Source organism: Rhamphochromis longiceps, linkage group LG6, assembly GCF_057381845.1.
Source record: "Rhamphochromis longiceps isolate RC_006_pf linkage group LG6, R_longiceps_female_GT1.1, whole genome shotgun sequence".
NCBI classification, from domain to species: domain Eukaryota; kingdom Metazoa; phylum Chordata; class Actinopteri; order Cichliformes; family Cichlidae; genus Rhamphochromis; species Rhamphochromis longiceps.
Genome location: NC_140562.1, coordinates 21127787 through 21142933, shown reverse-complemented (window position 1 = coordinate 21142933; position 15147 = coordinate 21127787). Strand labels below are relative to the sequence as shown.

Here is a 15147-nt window from a genome sequence, read left to right as displayed (position 1 = left end):
TTTCCTTAGCCTCAGATCTCCAGAATAAAAATAAGTCAAATGTTTATTAAAGGAAAGGTGTCTGTTTGTCAGCAGCTGTAAACCACTGAGTGAGCTCCATTCAGCTCAGATGAACAAATTGGTGGCTGCTAACCTGCTAAGCGCTTCAACAATGGGTGTAAGAAGCTTTCTAAAAAAGTTAATTCTACCTTGTGACAGGAATGTTGCTTGTGCATCAAAATGACTTCACATGCAGATATATTTGAGATATGTTTCACAGATCACAGGCCAACAAGTCATTTACAACAGTACGTAAATACGGGCCACACAATACCGGCTTCAGATGTAAACTCAGGTTGGTGAGTCAGTAAGTGCTTCTAAAATATTTATTGTCTCAAGTTAGGGCTGCTGTCAATCTCTGACACACTGAGCCAGAGACTCAAACACACCTCTCACGCTCTGTCACACGTCTATTGTCTCATGTAGGCCGAATCAAAAAACAAATTCATTACTCATGACGAAGCTATACAGATGATCAGGACAAGAGCGAGAAATATCCAAAAATCTATCACGTTGATTTGTAAAAGCAGCAGCAGCACAGCCTCTCTCTCTTTCTTCTCTCAGACCATGCACACAAGGGTCACTTTGTATGTCTAACTCTGAAACTGTCACGAGTCCCAGGAGAAGACCAGGGCCATACAAAACCAACCTCAATGCTGAAACCTTGTAAATATATACTATATGTGTATATAGACAATGACTCAACAAAACAAATGCGTCGAGACATTGTCACTGATGATATTTTAGTTAGAGTTAAAAAGACAAGGAAAAAAAGATTAGTCTGTGTATTCAAAATCTGCTGTGTATGAAATAAATCAAATGGAAAGTTATTATTAAAACACTCAAAAAAGACGGAAAACATAAATTAACAAAAGAAGAAGTAATGTACCGGTGAAGACGCGCATCATTAGGTGGGCCCAGGACAGACTCCAATAGAAATAAGCAGAACACAAACAGATGTACATCTGTGGCTGTATTAAATATTATAGCTGGCATTCAGTAGTTACTTTGATGGCAGTTTAGCTTTTATAGCATGAAATGCTTGGATCTGATAAATAATATCGTGTTTTAGTAAATATATAAGTTGAGCCACTGTGGCAAACAGCTGATACAGAAAACATATAAAATGTAAATTGTAAAAAAACAAAAACAACAAAAAATAATGTGCCGATACAAAGTTTGACATCGCCAGCATGTTTCAGTAACATGTTGCTAAAAAGATTTGCTTTTCCTAAAATAAATGATTTGGCATTTCAATAAGTTATCTAGCTTTCGAGATTTGCTCAATCTGCCCTCACCCCCACAGCGTTTCAAATGAAAAGACGAGATTGGGAAAGAAGGGAGTGTGCACAAATGTGTGCTTACGCCACATTTGTGCCATACGTGTAAAAAAAAATATAGTCAAAAACACATTGCTGAAAGTAACATGTCCTTTCATGACCATGAGTAGTCAGAGAGTACACTGACGGATGGACTTGTGCATTCTTGCTGTTGATTAAAAAAAAAAAACAAGGAGTCTGGTTTGAGCCATGGGAAACAGTCTCATAATCATACTTTTGGCAGTTAGTGTGATCTTAATGTAACTCTCAGGAAGGCATTTTCTTGTCAGATAAAAACATCTGACGTTAATGCCCTACAGCCTGAGTTTGACATTGAATTATTTGCTTATTACCCGTTAATCCGCAGTACCCCTACTGAAAAGAAGAACTAGTGAACACAGGAAGAAAAGCAGTGAGTAGAGATGTCATTGTCAACAGTTTATTGATATTTTGCAAGCAGAAAAACAAGACTTAAAATGAGCCACACAACCAGTAAGTGGGAGCTAACGAGCAGCAGGGCAATGGGATAAAAGTGTCGTGATGCTGGTTTGTTCTCTGTCATGGCGCCAGCCTCAGGGTCCTCCCACTGCCCAATGTCTCCCTGGGTCAGTCGACTGCAGGAGTGCCCATCAGAATGAAAACAGAACGAACAGAGACAGAGTGTGAAAACACTAGTGTTAGTCCAGTATAGATGCTGTCTAAGTAGGCTTTCTAGGAAAGGTCAGTTGATAAAGAGACCTGACAGGGCTAGTAGCACAAGGCCCACTTAGACCCAGAGGTATTAGTACAGCCTGAATGCAGAATAGCAGCCACAGACAAGTAGACAGTGACAGGTGGAGTAAAAGTGTGAGAACCATGCCATGAAAAACACTGCAGTGTAAGCCATGAAGAAATGGCCTGAGTAAACAATCTTTTTTATAGCAGCAGTTTGAAACATGAGACTTGTTTTTTCACATAGCTGATTTCCTTTCTGTGAAATCATTCACATCAGGCTTAGGACAGATTAGCATCACTGTCAGCAGCATTTAAAATATGTTTAGCAAATAGTGGAACTACTTAGACGAGCGAGGACCTTTGTTTTCATTTTTCTCCTTTCTGCCCCACCTCATATCTTTTCACTTGTGCCAGATATTCCAGTCGGTCAGATCATCCTGTTGTCCTTCTGTGTCTTTGAACTTTTGTCTCCAGTACCTCCCATCTCTTTTTCCCTTCTTTGAAAGATTTATTGTACCCTTGTGAACTCTGGCGAGTATATTCTGCAACCTATCTGCAACACTTTTTGCTTTTTTCCATAAATTCATTAAAATGTCCTTTGTTTACTGAATTCTTTTGCTTTTGGCGTCTGATTGCAAATAATTTTGGAACCACTTTCAGTTAAAAAAACAACTGCACAGATGGGGAGAGGGACAGGAAACATGTCGTCAACCAGTCACAATCTCACTCGGACTGACTGCACTTGTAAACAGATTTCTGAAGATTTGCAAATATTTGCTGTCTAATTCATACATGCAGACAGATTGCGAACAAGCTGCAATCAATTGGAGTCAGTCTGCACTTATATCTGCAACATGTCAATGCATTTAGTTGCATTACGGGCTTGACTGACGTTTTATCATTTTAGATATCCATCATGGTCCTTTCACTGTAAAATTCACTATACTGACTATTCCTTTTCTTCCTACAGTAAAGCAGCCGTATGGCATGTGTGCAAATCTTTCAAATATCACAAGAATAGCCCTGGCCTACCCAAGACAGAAACTTTATCTTTAAAATGTTCCCCTCACAGTTTATACATCTCTGCAGTCACAAGCTTAATTAACTGGGGTTCTCACTGAATATAATTTGGTACTGTTTTGGTTCACAGCTTTACATTGTTTCTGTTCATTTGCAGTTTTAGGAAGAACCTTTTTGTCCTGATTGCACACTGTAAACCATCCCATCAGTTAAAATGTTACTTATTACTAAAGGTTCTTGTATAATTGTATAATTGTATTAAAGCTGTGTTTGTGTCGTTAAGAGTTTCTGTCTTCATTCCATCACCTGCCATCAGCTGTCCCATACAGGTCAGTCCCACGGACATTTCAGATGTGCATTTCACCAGTGCCCTTGCCAAAGTTATGCAGTTAAACCTCATGAGATTTAGGCAGATGTGAATGTTTCCCTGCTGGCAAACACACAAACACTAAACTACAGGACTAACAGGAACATGCATTGCTGCCTCTGAATGTGTGAAGAATGGTGATGATGGTGGAGGGAAGGGAATGTTGATCATGTAATGGTGATGGGCTGGGAGGAAAAGTTGCAGATAAAATGCCTTTGATGTGTGTGATGGGTGGTGTGGATGCAGGTTATTACTTGTAATACATGCTTGTAATGACAAGCCTACTTCAGGCTTATTCCATTCTACTGCTAAATGTAGCAAGATTAAGAGTGTGGTAACGAAAACATTGGAAAATTGATATTTTTCTAACTTGCCTGTAATAGTATCTAGTAAGCTTTTTAGAATTTGAGTTTCAGTAAAAACAGCCTCGCATGTATACTCTGAATACATAAACCAACAAGATCCTGAAAGTAACTTCACTTGAAGAGAGGAGACGACGGCAGAAATCTCTGATCACCAAGATATTTTTCGTTGAGCAAAAAATCCGCATTTATGACTAACTTTTTAAGTGCAGTCTGTTTAGGACTGGCTTCTGATGCCTCCTTTAATACTGTCTTACCTGCGCATGCAGTCCAGAGCGCGCACGAAGAAGTCCTTGCTGAGCTGGTGTTCATCACGTAAGAGAGCGCACTGCTCTAGAGTGACAGACATGGATGTTCGGTCTTTGGCACTTTTACAGCTGGTAAACCTGATGCCATTTAACCTTCGGCAGATCTGGTGGAAAGTGGATGAGGGAAAAAAAAAACCAACATCACCATCGGTTTGGCATACATCATGAAGGCAAAATGTTGTGAAGTGACTCATCTCGTTTTACATATGGGGGCAGGGATAGCTCAGTAGGTAAAGTGGTCGCCCCATGATCGGAAGGTCGGCGGTTCGAATCCACTTAACGGCTACCCTGAGGTACCCCTGAGCAAGGTACCGTCCCTACACACTGCTCCCCGGGCGCCTGCTTAGTGGGCTGCCCACTGCTTCACAGAGTGAATGGGTCAAATGCAGAGAAAAACAAGTAATTTCCCCATGGGGATCAATAAAGTATCCATTATTATTATTATTATATCCTGACGTAGACACGTGCACACATCTGCCACGTGATTAGTGTTTTCATTTTTATGTCATCCTTGCTTCACTCTGATGCATCCCTAGTATTGATTACCTGCAGAAGGCTCACTTGCACGCATAAAAGCTCGAGAAGGAGCTTTCGCTCATTTCCATCTGCCCTGGCATTACTCCTCATTTGCCTTTGTAGTTTCAAGTTACTCATTATTAGTTGAGGTGTGTTTTACTTTTACCTCTGCCAAGGATGATTCAGGTAATTTTCACGTGCGTGTGTGTTATCATTCTTTCAAAAGTTTTGAATGAATTTTGATAAAACGTTGTAGGGATGTAGACTGAGTTTCTGTTAACAGTCCATTAAAATTTAGTTTTCATCCATGAGGTCTTCAAATTCAACTTCATCTTTTAAAAACCAAAATGGACCAAAAGTCTTATAACTTCATTAAATACGATTCTTACAAGTGTAGTGTGTACTGCCAACAAATCGAATACATACAGTGGTCCCTCGCTAGAACGCAGTTCACCTTTCGCAGTTTCGCTGTTTCGAGGTTTGTTTTCTTTTTTTTTCCCCTATAAGAGCGAATTGTGTTCTGCGTCCTGATTGGCTGTAGACCATTGTCAATCAATCTCGCGCCATGTCTCCTGCACAGTACACAATGCGTTCAGCTTGTCAAATTTACATAAATCTGATCGCTTAGCAGTGTGACTGTACTGTATGTTTGTAAGTTTTCTCCCCAACAAACAACAATGTTGACGAAATGTTTTGCACCATCTATGGCACCCGTGGGCGCCTTTGGTTTTATTCTATTATACTGGACTTATTTTTCTATGAAGGTTTGAACTTTGAGAGTGTTTAAACAGATTTAAAGTATCATGTCACATTTGACCTCTGACCTCTCCCTCAAGGTCAATAGATTTATCTGAAGAATCTGATCTGAAGTGATAATAATGCCATATTGAGCTGTTTAAAACTATGTTTCTCTATAAAAGCCTGCTACAAACTTAAAGTATGCTTAAAAAGAACAAAGAAAACAACATGAATATATAAAAAATACAATATCGTTCCCTTCAAAGTAATTACCATCCAGACAGTAACAACAGTAGAAGCCTCACCGTTCCAGCAGTCCACAGTATCTCCACATTCTTTTTCTTCTTCGCGACTACATTCTGGCCCAAAGTTTCAAGTAATTCCTTTATGTCGGTCTGTGTCTGAAAACACGGTAGACCTGTTTGCACAAAACAAAAACAGAGGTTAATGAAGACAAGCTTCAGGCTGTAGATCAGGTGTGGATATTTCTTTCACAGAAATGTTCTACATGTTAAAATTCACGGTTGCTTTATAAAAGGTGTGAACCATTCTAATGGGATTATAGTACACATTATTCACCCACACAAAAAAATATGTTAATACTGTTTTCTGCACATAAACACATGAGACCAAAGATGAAGATGTTTCTTTAGTAAAAATTATTTTAAAGTTGTGCACTTACATTCTAGTGGCACCTTTTCACTTAATGATTTGTAATAGGCTTCTAATGTCTCAAAGTTCTTCTGGTTTATTCTTTCTTGTAGAGAGATATCTCCAAACCTGAGAGCAGAACAGAGTGCAAGATCGGTTAGGGAAAAAATATTTATCCTGATGGGCAGTTTGTGTGAATCCTGGCCAACCCTGCCCCAAACATGGTTCAGTGGGGTGGTCTCTGGATATGGTGTTTGTTACTGGTGTATTTTTTTTGTCATAGCCCGTTGTACGCCAGTGGTGCGAGTATCAGTTATTATGCAAATGTACTGTTTATAAGGTTGGGGAAATCTGCAGTCAGATGAAAACAAAGAAGTCACTTGTATGAGTGAAAACTCTACATCCAGATGAACAGAGTTGCTTCTTCTGTAGTGTTTCGGGCCTCTTGGTGTTGTTCAGCTGGTGCGTCCTGGATGAATGTTGGTTTTGAACATTCCTAGAGTTTTTTGGTATTTCTCTGATAAGTTTATATTTGGTTTTCAGCCTCCCACACTTGCACTAAAATTGAACTTCATATGGAGAGCTCCATTGAAAGGTGATGTTAGGTTCAACTTCAGAAGTCTTGCCTGTTTAATTTCGAATGAAATAACAAGAAAGCAGCCCTCATATGGCCACAGAACTGCTAGTCAGCCAGCTGCTCATATGCTTTCAATCTCTGAAAGTATGTTGGGTTGGTTTTTTTTTTTGTAAAACCCATTAAATCACAGCTGAAAGTCTGCACTTCAACCACACATTAATTGCTTGATTTGTGGTGGTGGTGTACAGAGGCAAAATGATCAAAGTTTCCCCCAAAAAAAGCATATGTACCTAACTGTATATATGCAGATGTAATGTCCAAAGACCCACTGGATTAGCAGCAAGAGAAAACAAACTTAAAAACTACCTATAATTTATGCCTAAATTGATTCAGCAAATACACTATCAAACAGACAAATAATTCCTATTTTAAGGTCAATGCGTACAATAAGTCAAAGTTTACGTAGGAACCAGAAAGAAGAAACTTCAGAAGATTATGAAAAGGTTCATCAGAGGTTTTATAGACCGGACACAAAATTTGCTTCCATTTCCTTCAAAACTGTCACGTTTCCATGAGAGACCCATAAACCTTACCAAACTTTCCAAAAATCACAAATCTTTTAGTGCCTCTTGCAAACATGAAGAGCTGACTCGAAGCCAATCAAAACCTACAATGAATCATTTCTACCAAAATAAATTATGTTTTTGATAGAAACTCTCAGCACTCCACGCAGGGGAGCTTCCAGCTACCGGATGGAAAGGCGTCTCTGGCTAGACAATGGAATTCAAAGAGCCAAGATGAATGAAGATGTACCATTACATTTTAGTCACGTTAAAAAAAAAGCAAACTATAAAGCACAACTTGGAGATACTGTAAGCAGTTGGAACTTGGTTGGATCACTGGGTGAAAGGTCATTCAAGGTAAGGGAGGTGAAAGCATTGAGAAGGCCCGTGGTAAAGGTTCAAAAAGCTCAAGGGTCAGGGAAGAGTACAGCAGGCAGGTTTCTACGCCAAAAATAATGTTGTTATTGTTTATGTAACAGCAGCTATATGTGCTTTTTCTTTAAAGCCATAATCACTATTTATCACGTAGCAGAACTAAAAACAATAAAGGCACTTAGTAAAAAAATGTGAATATGCTATTAGTGGTTTGGATGGCTCCAGCTATAACTAAACAACAATAATCTTTTAGTTTTAGCTATAGATTTAAAGCATTTCCTTTAGAAATGACAATAGGATCTGTGTTTAGATCAGCACATACACAGTGCTCGTCTTCATGTGCACTGGAGTGGAGCAAAGAATATCCAGGTTACCTTTCTGCTATTGTTTGTTGTTCATTAATCCCCACATTAAAGAGCACCGGGAATACTCGGAGAAGCTTCCCCTCCTTGATTTCCTCTGGTAAGGTATGGAAAACCAGTTTAGGTAATGGCACTTCTACAGTGAAGTGGTCTCTAAATGCAAAGAGAAAGTGAGAGAGAGAGAGAAAATAAGGATTAAGACGGTGAAACATCCATCAAAAAAGTAATTTGATACATTTTACCGCATGATAGATGTGATATGTTTGGGAAGTTCTATAACATGATACCTAAGACAGGCCTGAGCAAGATGTAAAGAGAGAAACTGATGGTGTGTATACAAACCAGAGAGCCAGTGTGCGCGTTTTAGAATTCCTCAAAGAGTGGCACAGAAGTGGGAGGTGCCACAGGAGTGTAATATCACACCAGACACAATGCTCAAGGTAAGCAATAAGAAAAAACAGCTTGACCTGTCAACAGCTGTCCAACACGTGAGCAAAGGTTCTCTTCAAAGATGGGAAAGGACATTCGTGATCAGCTGATTTGAACTTTTAAACCAATGTACAAAACTGCTGTGGACTGAAGCCAGATAATATCTGTGTCAACCGCTCATCCGTATATGGAGTAAAGTTCACCTGGTTACCAGTTGTATTGTGAAGCTATGCTACCTGCAATACTATTAAATAATTCTTTTCCCCTATGGGAGGTATCTTCGATTAGGCTAAATTTTTCTTTCAAACGTTTCTCGACTGAACTGCACTAAATAAATGCTAAAGTGGTTTTTAACTTTTTGTCTTACAAGACTGTGTGAAATCATAATCACGTATAACAATTGTTAAAATATGGACTTTCCCATACTCAGTAGTCACTCTCCTTTCCGCCACTTGCACAGTGTGGTGGCAGATTTCTTTTCTCATGTATTAATCACATATTTAATCATATCACATTAGTTATAGTAATATCACTTTCTCACTTTAAGAGAAAGTAAGAGCACTCCTGTCACTAGTTTACATGCATGTGGAATGTTAACACAGTGAGGCCATTGTAATGGGAGACGTTAAACAGATAGTGGGACTCCTTCTGCTTATCAGGGATGTAAATCCTTCGGTGACGGCCAAGCAGAAAACAAGGTCATAATTCTCTCTGTGAGGGAGAAGGTATAGCCCACCCGTGAGAGGGGCCAACATGTAAGAGTTTGTGGAATGTTCTTTGTCTGTGTCTCTGTATATGAGATGTAAGGGCGGTGGCCACAATTCAGAGATGGTCCTGGTGTTCCACTGGGATGCTCTCTCCACATTGCAATGTGTTTATTAAACCCACTTCAAATCAAGGTCACTGGGTGTGTTGCAGGTCATTGTTAAATTTTCCCTGACAACAGTTAACTACTACTTGACACAGTTCCACACTTGTTTTATCTTCTAATACAAGGATAATAAAAATAATACACACATGCATGTGTATTTTTTTTAAACGTCAAATAATAATTCAAATAATAATTACATTATATCTCAGTGACTCTGCATTTATTGAATGCTAGCTACTTTTGACAACATCAAAGTCCAGATATGAAGAGGAAAGTTTCCACCTGCATTCCTGAATGAGCCACAGTGAACGGATACTTGTCTAAGAGAAAACGTGTGGAATTCAGCCCACTCGTAATTATGCTGTGTCATCCTAAGACTTTTTAAAGTAATCAATTTTAGCTGCTTTTGGTGCTGAAATTAACAACATGTGCACTAGAGAGGAAATGATGGTTTTACAAGTGGAGGCCGTTGACATTTTTCTTCCCTCCTAGTTTTCCTGACTGTTTTTCACTAATAGATACACAATTACATTAGAAGAGATGTGCAGGGGGAACAGGATAAGCACTGCCAGAAGCCTACAAATGACGTCCAGTAGGCCACTGGTGTGAATGTCTGACAAAAACATCAGAGACAGACTTCATGAGGTTGGCCTGAGGGACCAGCATCCTTAGTGGATTGCGTGCTCTGTGCCCGGCACCGTGGAGCATGATTGGCATTTGCCATAGAGTAGAATACCAGAGTTGGCAGGTCCACCACTGGACCTGTCTGTGTCCTGTGCTTTTCACAAATGAGAGCAGGTTCCCCCTGAGCACATGTCACAGACATGAAAGGGTCGGTAGAAGCCGTGGAGAACGTTATTCTCCCTGTAACATCATTCAGCATCACCGGTTTGATGGTGGGTCAGTGAGGCATATCCATGGAGGGATACAGAGACCTCTAATAAGGCTAGGCAATGGCACCCTGACTGCTATTAGGTATCGCGATGAACCCGCCGGTGCAGTGGGTCCTGGGTTCCTCTTGGTACACAGCAATACCCTTGAATATGTACCCAAGAGTATGCAGGCGATTCCTGGGGCCGAGATCCTGAGCCAACCAGACATAGTGGTGATTGAGAAGAAGCAGAGGACCACAGTTATGATACAGTGACAGTCCCAGTAGACAGCAACATCAGGAACAAGGTAAACAAGAAAATCAAGCTTAAGTTTTTCTTTTTTCACAATATGAAACACAAAGGAAAGCACATGTGATGACCTACACTAAAGTGATACAAACAAGAAAAAGACCTGCTCCGATATTTTTTATGCTGCAGATCCGTGTTGGAGCTGGTGTGAGAGGGGTCCTGGATGTTTTGCATAAGTGCGCCAATTGTATCCTTAGTGAAACACAATGCAAGAGAAAACAACGCTGTTTTGTAATGGCTGGCTTCCATTATAACAAAGTTCCTGTGTTCAGTTTTCATTGAACACAGAGTATGAATCCCCCTACTTTTGAAATATACGGACATTTCCCTTCTTTAAACTTAGATTTCCTCTATAAACAAAGAAACTCTCTCAAGCCAAAAACATTACTTTCTATGTTTGCATATCTCAATAAAACGAGTATAGCTTGATTTGATGCTGATTTTCTGATCTCAGAGGTATATTAGAAACCATTAGAGGTGACCACATGTGCTGCAAATAAGTGTTTGGCCCGATTTCCTTCCTATAATTGGACTTGAGCAAGAAAACAAACAAACAAAAAAAAAAAAACAAGGTCTTACCGTCGGCCACAAACTAAAGGCTGAAGGTCACTGAGGTCATCGGACTTGGCCTCTGTAATCTTGAACATGACTCTCTGCAGGTCTGAGATCCCCACTTCCATGTCTTCCAGCATCCCGAACTCTTCACCTATAGCGGCCACAGAAAACAAGCTCGACAGTGATGTCAGTCGTTCTCGTTGCATGCATACACACAACAGGGCATGTTTAACAAAGACCATAACTGAGAAACCTCCCTCCCTTGTATTTATTCAACTCTTACTGTTACTTACTGTTCTCTTTATTTCTATGACAAACATTAACAGGAGATATACCATTTTCCAGGTCACAATTAAAGGATGAAGAAATATGGGTGTCGGTAATGAAGGCATTTAGCCAAAAACAACACTGCAGTGACTCACCTTGCCTCACCTTGCTATGTACTACAGCTTAATCATTCACCTTACTAGTCTGACTTGCTTAAACGTGCTGGGATTTACTTAACAGCAAACACAAACAGTAAAATTCAATGTAGGTCGTGAGGTCACCGGCGTGATTTCACTCACTGTAGGTGCTGAGCAGGCTCTCAAACTGAGCAACCAGGCCAACGAGGTGAAGCTGCCTCAGGAAGCCTTTGTCCTGCATTCCCGCGTACAACCGCATGACGAAACCACAGGCCAAGGCTGCCAGCTGTTTAACACACAAACACACAAATACTAAGACATTTTCAAACAAGCAACTATGCAGCAAACACTAAACGGTGAACCAAGAATACACTGGGTCCAAAATACTGCGATTCAGCTCAATTATAAAGGATCAGAACCTGCAGCCACTTTCACACCACAACAAATGTGTTACCTGAATCCATGTTACTCCTTTTATTTACTTGCTCATGCTCATTTAATGTTGATGTATACAGCAGAGACATGCGAATGAGTCCTACTGGAGTAAACCCTTTAAATATAAAACATAGTTCAGAGCCTAACAAATACATGACTCCACACCCTGAGTTCTACAGTATGCAAACATGAAGTAATATACAACCAACATATTATATTGTTTGCACTGATTATGCTGTACTTTGGACCACGAGGGAAAAAAATTAGATGACAAAATCCTTTACAGCTCAAGCTGCTATTGCATAAAGCAGTGAATGGGCAGCAGATTTATGATTCATTCATGAGAAGAGAAAGTATCGACAAAAAGCAAAAATCTTTCAGATGTTTATTATGCCAGTGCAGCCACCTACTGCCTGACTGAAGACTATGTCTCGCCTCTGCTGGAGCAGGAAGCCCTGTGGAATGCTGCAGGCTGCCTCCTGCAGGAGCACAAAGGTCATGGCTCTCTTCGCCTTCTCCACCACCTCCATCACGCAGTCCTTTAACCGGGTCACCAGAGGACACAACTGCTCCCTCCAGTCACCTGTGAAAAAGAGATGCAACGGGGAACATCTCAATCACAGCAAGCGATTTCTCTGCGAGGTCAAGCACTGTATGCTGCAGTGTGAGGTGGAAGGCCCCACACAAAAATGCAACTTGGTTTGAAACACTGAAAAGGCGGCAGCAAAGCACAAAATTAATGAACCCCTCGGAGTACGCCAGCTTGCACATCTCAAATTATAGACCGCATGTGTGTCCTGCTGCCTTTAGGTAGATGCAGAAATTTAATAGAGGAATTTTTCATGCAGACTAAAAAACTTTAGACAGCAGATACTGTAAGAATCATCCATTCATTTAAAAATCAGTGAAAGGCTTTGAGAAAGTCCCACATTTTGAATTGAAGAAAAAAAAAAAGTGTAGGTTTATCTTATATGCATTGATCAGTTTTACTGTGGTCTGTTTACTTTAAATCCAATTATTCTTCCTAAACTGGCAACTTGGTGATTTTTCTTACTATTTCCATCTGTTTCTGGCTGATTTGAACATAAAAATATCTCAGCGAGCAATAAAATTATTATTATCTCTGTTTTTTAAAAGGCACATATGAAAATTAGGGTAGAAAATTGGTAAATTAAAAAAGAAATCTTCACGCTAAACTGTTTCGTGTTGAAGGCGTCATTCACAAACAGTGCGCCTAGAAGATTTAGCTTGTTGTTTGTATGCTACGATCTAATGATGAAGAACAACCTCATTCTTACAAAACATTTTATACTTTTCCAAAACACCATGAGCCAAAGTTTCTGAGAATTAGGATTAAAGGCCTATAATAAATAAATAAATAACATAATTCATTAAATATGACCTACTGGCTGTCAACCCCTCACAGTCTTAATTCTTATCATCATCCCATCGATGCTGGAGAACCTGGATGTTTTTTTAATAACTGCCCTGCGTTACTCATCCTGGGCTGACAGATCAGGTGTTACTGCACCACCTGCTTGTAAACCATGAACTGAAATCGTGCGTCTTTCCTGATTTCCTCCTTGGACACTATTGTTTCAGTTTCTACAGTTGAACTTTCTCTTCTCTCATTTAAGTCATCACCTCACCCTCCGCCTGTAATTCTCTGTGGGGGTTTCAGAGTTGCAGTTAATATTCATATAAAATATTTACAGTCATGGCACAAAGATAATTCGTACTCTTTCAAATATGAGGTTATACTCGTACATAATAAAAATAAGACTTTTAGACTTTACCAGGTTTTCAGATTTGGTAAATCGCAACTGAGACGAACAGAAAAACTAAGTCTAAACCAGAATCAGTGTGTGAAAAGTACAACCCATTATTCAGGTTGTAGATCCACATTTAGTAGCAAAATTTGGAAGGAATCTTTTGATGAATGATTTTATTGGTCAGAACTTTGAAACACTTTTCTGTGCAACATTGCAAAATTCATGTACAGCTCTCTGGTGGTCCTACCACAGCATCGCAGGCTGAGGTCTGGAATTTGACTGGACCACTGTAACATGCGACATGTAACAACGAGATGTAGCTCGTGGGTTTCTCTGAGCACTGCTCACTGTCACTGTCGTTGTCAGGCTTTATAACCCTTCCCAGCCTTATGAGAAGTAACAAATTGCTTCTGTAAGATCAATTTAAGGATTGTGTTGCCACACCTGAATGCTCCAGACCACGTGCTGCTATTACAGCACATGTCCGATTCAGCTCAATTTTAAAGGCTCGACCCGATATAATTTTATTTTTTTTATCATGTCCTGTTGCAAAAAAAACTTAGAATTTAAAGAGGGTGTATTTTCTTTTAACCATTACTGTAAATGTGAAGTATTGTGAGATATCGCCACAATTTTCCTGTCTACACCAGACTTGTTGACCTTTGATAACAACATTGTGCAATAAGTGTTTTTATACACTTCTTCTTTTATTACTTAAGTTAAATAAATTATCCTGTGCAGTACACATCAGACTGGAGGCCATATAAAAACATATTGTTGTGTTTGAAAATCAAATCACAACTAGGAGGGTACAACTACTTCTGGTCATGAATCATTGGTATAGACTATATAATTTCTGTCACACTGTTATAATATTTAAGCTCTCATTGTACCGTATTACTATCAGCAAACATCAAATAAATTATGTAATCCTTGTGACCTCTTTGTGGTTGTTTATTTTGGACATGCAGCAAACTCAAAATGTGTGCAGGAAACTTGCATTGCAGCTGTGATGATGCTTTCTCTGCATCCTTCACTGGTTTCTGATAAAGTCGAGCCTCTGAGTGGCCACCAGGGGGCAGTGTTGGTTAAGCAGTGCTCAAGATGAGTTTTCCAACCATACCACATATTCTTTCTGAGCTTCAACATATTGAAAAGTTCTCAGGAGGGAAGAGTGAATCATTGCGGACAAACAGACATGCACACAGTTTGATATGTACAGCATATCAAGCTTGCCCTTGCCCTGTCATAGAAATCACATCTTATCTCATTCTGCAAATACTGCCTCTGCACAGAGCAGGAAACAGAACTCCAGCTGTCATCTCTTCACTGGCCCACCTGTCCAAACATGCAAACCCCTGCAGTGCCATCAAAAGCCCAGGATTCACAAAAGAGATAAAGCTTCTCTCATTATTCCTTCCATGTTTGTATTTTGACAAGCAGATGACCACTTTCTCTGAGCCTGTCTTAATAAAGGTGCTCTGAGGATTGAGCTTATCTTTCAGAATGAACACAGGGGCTGATGGCCTTGTTTTCACCTGCTGGCTCACAAAGACACAATGACACAAAATGATACTGTCACGGGGTCC

At 39.8% G+C, this 15147-nt stretch overlaps 1 protein-coding gene across 7 annotated transcripts in view; it reads right to left on the bottom strand.

The window, feature by feature from the left end:
• inpp4b (inositol polyphosphate-4-phosphatase type II B) overlaps window positions 1-15147 on the bottom strand; it is a 190901-nt gene that overhangs the window by 5874 nt on the left and 169880 nt on the right. For 6 of the 7 annotated variants that reach the window (XM_085409653.1, XM_085409655.1, XM_085409657.1 and 3 more), the window contains 8 exons: window positions 12197-12369; window positions 11514-11637; window positions 10972-11098; window positions 7924-8064; window positions 6066-6163; window positions 5689-5801; window positions 4079-4233; window positions 1784-1972 (listed from right to left, as the gene is read on the bottom strand). In XM_085409653.1, coding sequence (XP_085265779.1) covers window positions 1798-1972; window positions 4079-4233; window positions 5689-5801; window positions 6066-6163; window positions 7924-8064; window positions 10972-11098; window positions 11514-11637; window positions 12197-12369 — 1106 coding nt within the window. In that variant the 3' untranslated portion in view covers window positions 1784-1797. Of the gene's footprint in view, window positions 1-1783; window positions 1973-4078; window positions 4234-5688; window positions 5802-6065; window positions 6164-7923; window positions 8065-10971; window positions 11099-11513; window positions 11638-12196; window positions 12370-15147 lie in introns of those variants that run through there. The other variant, XM_085409654.1, reaches the window with a different exon arrangement.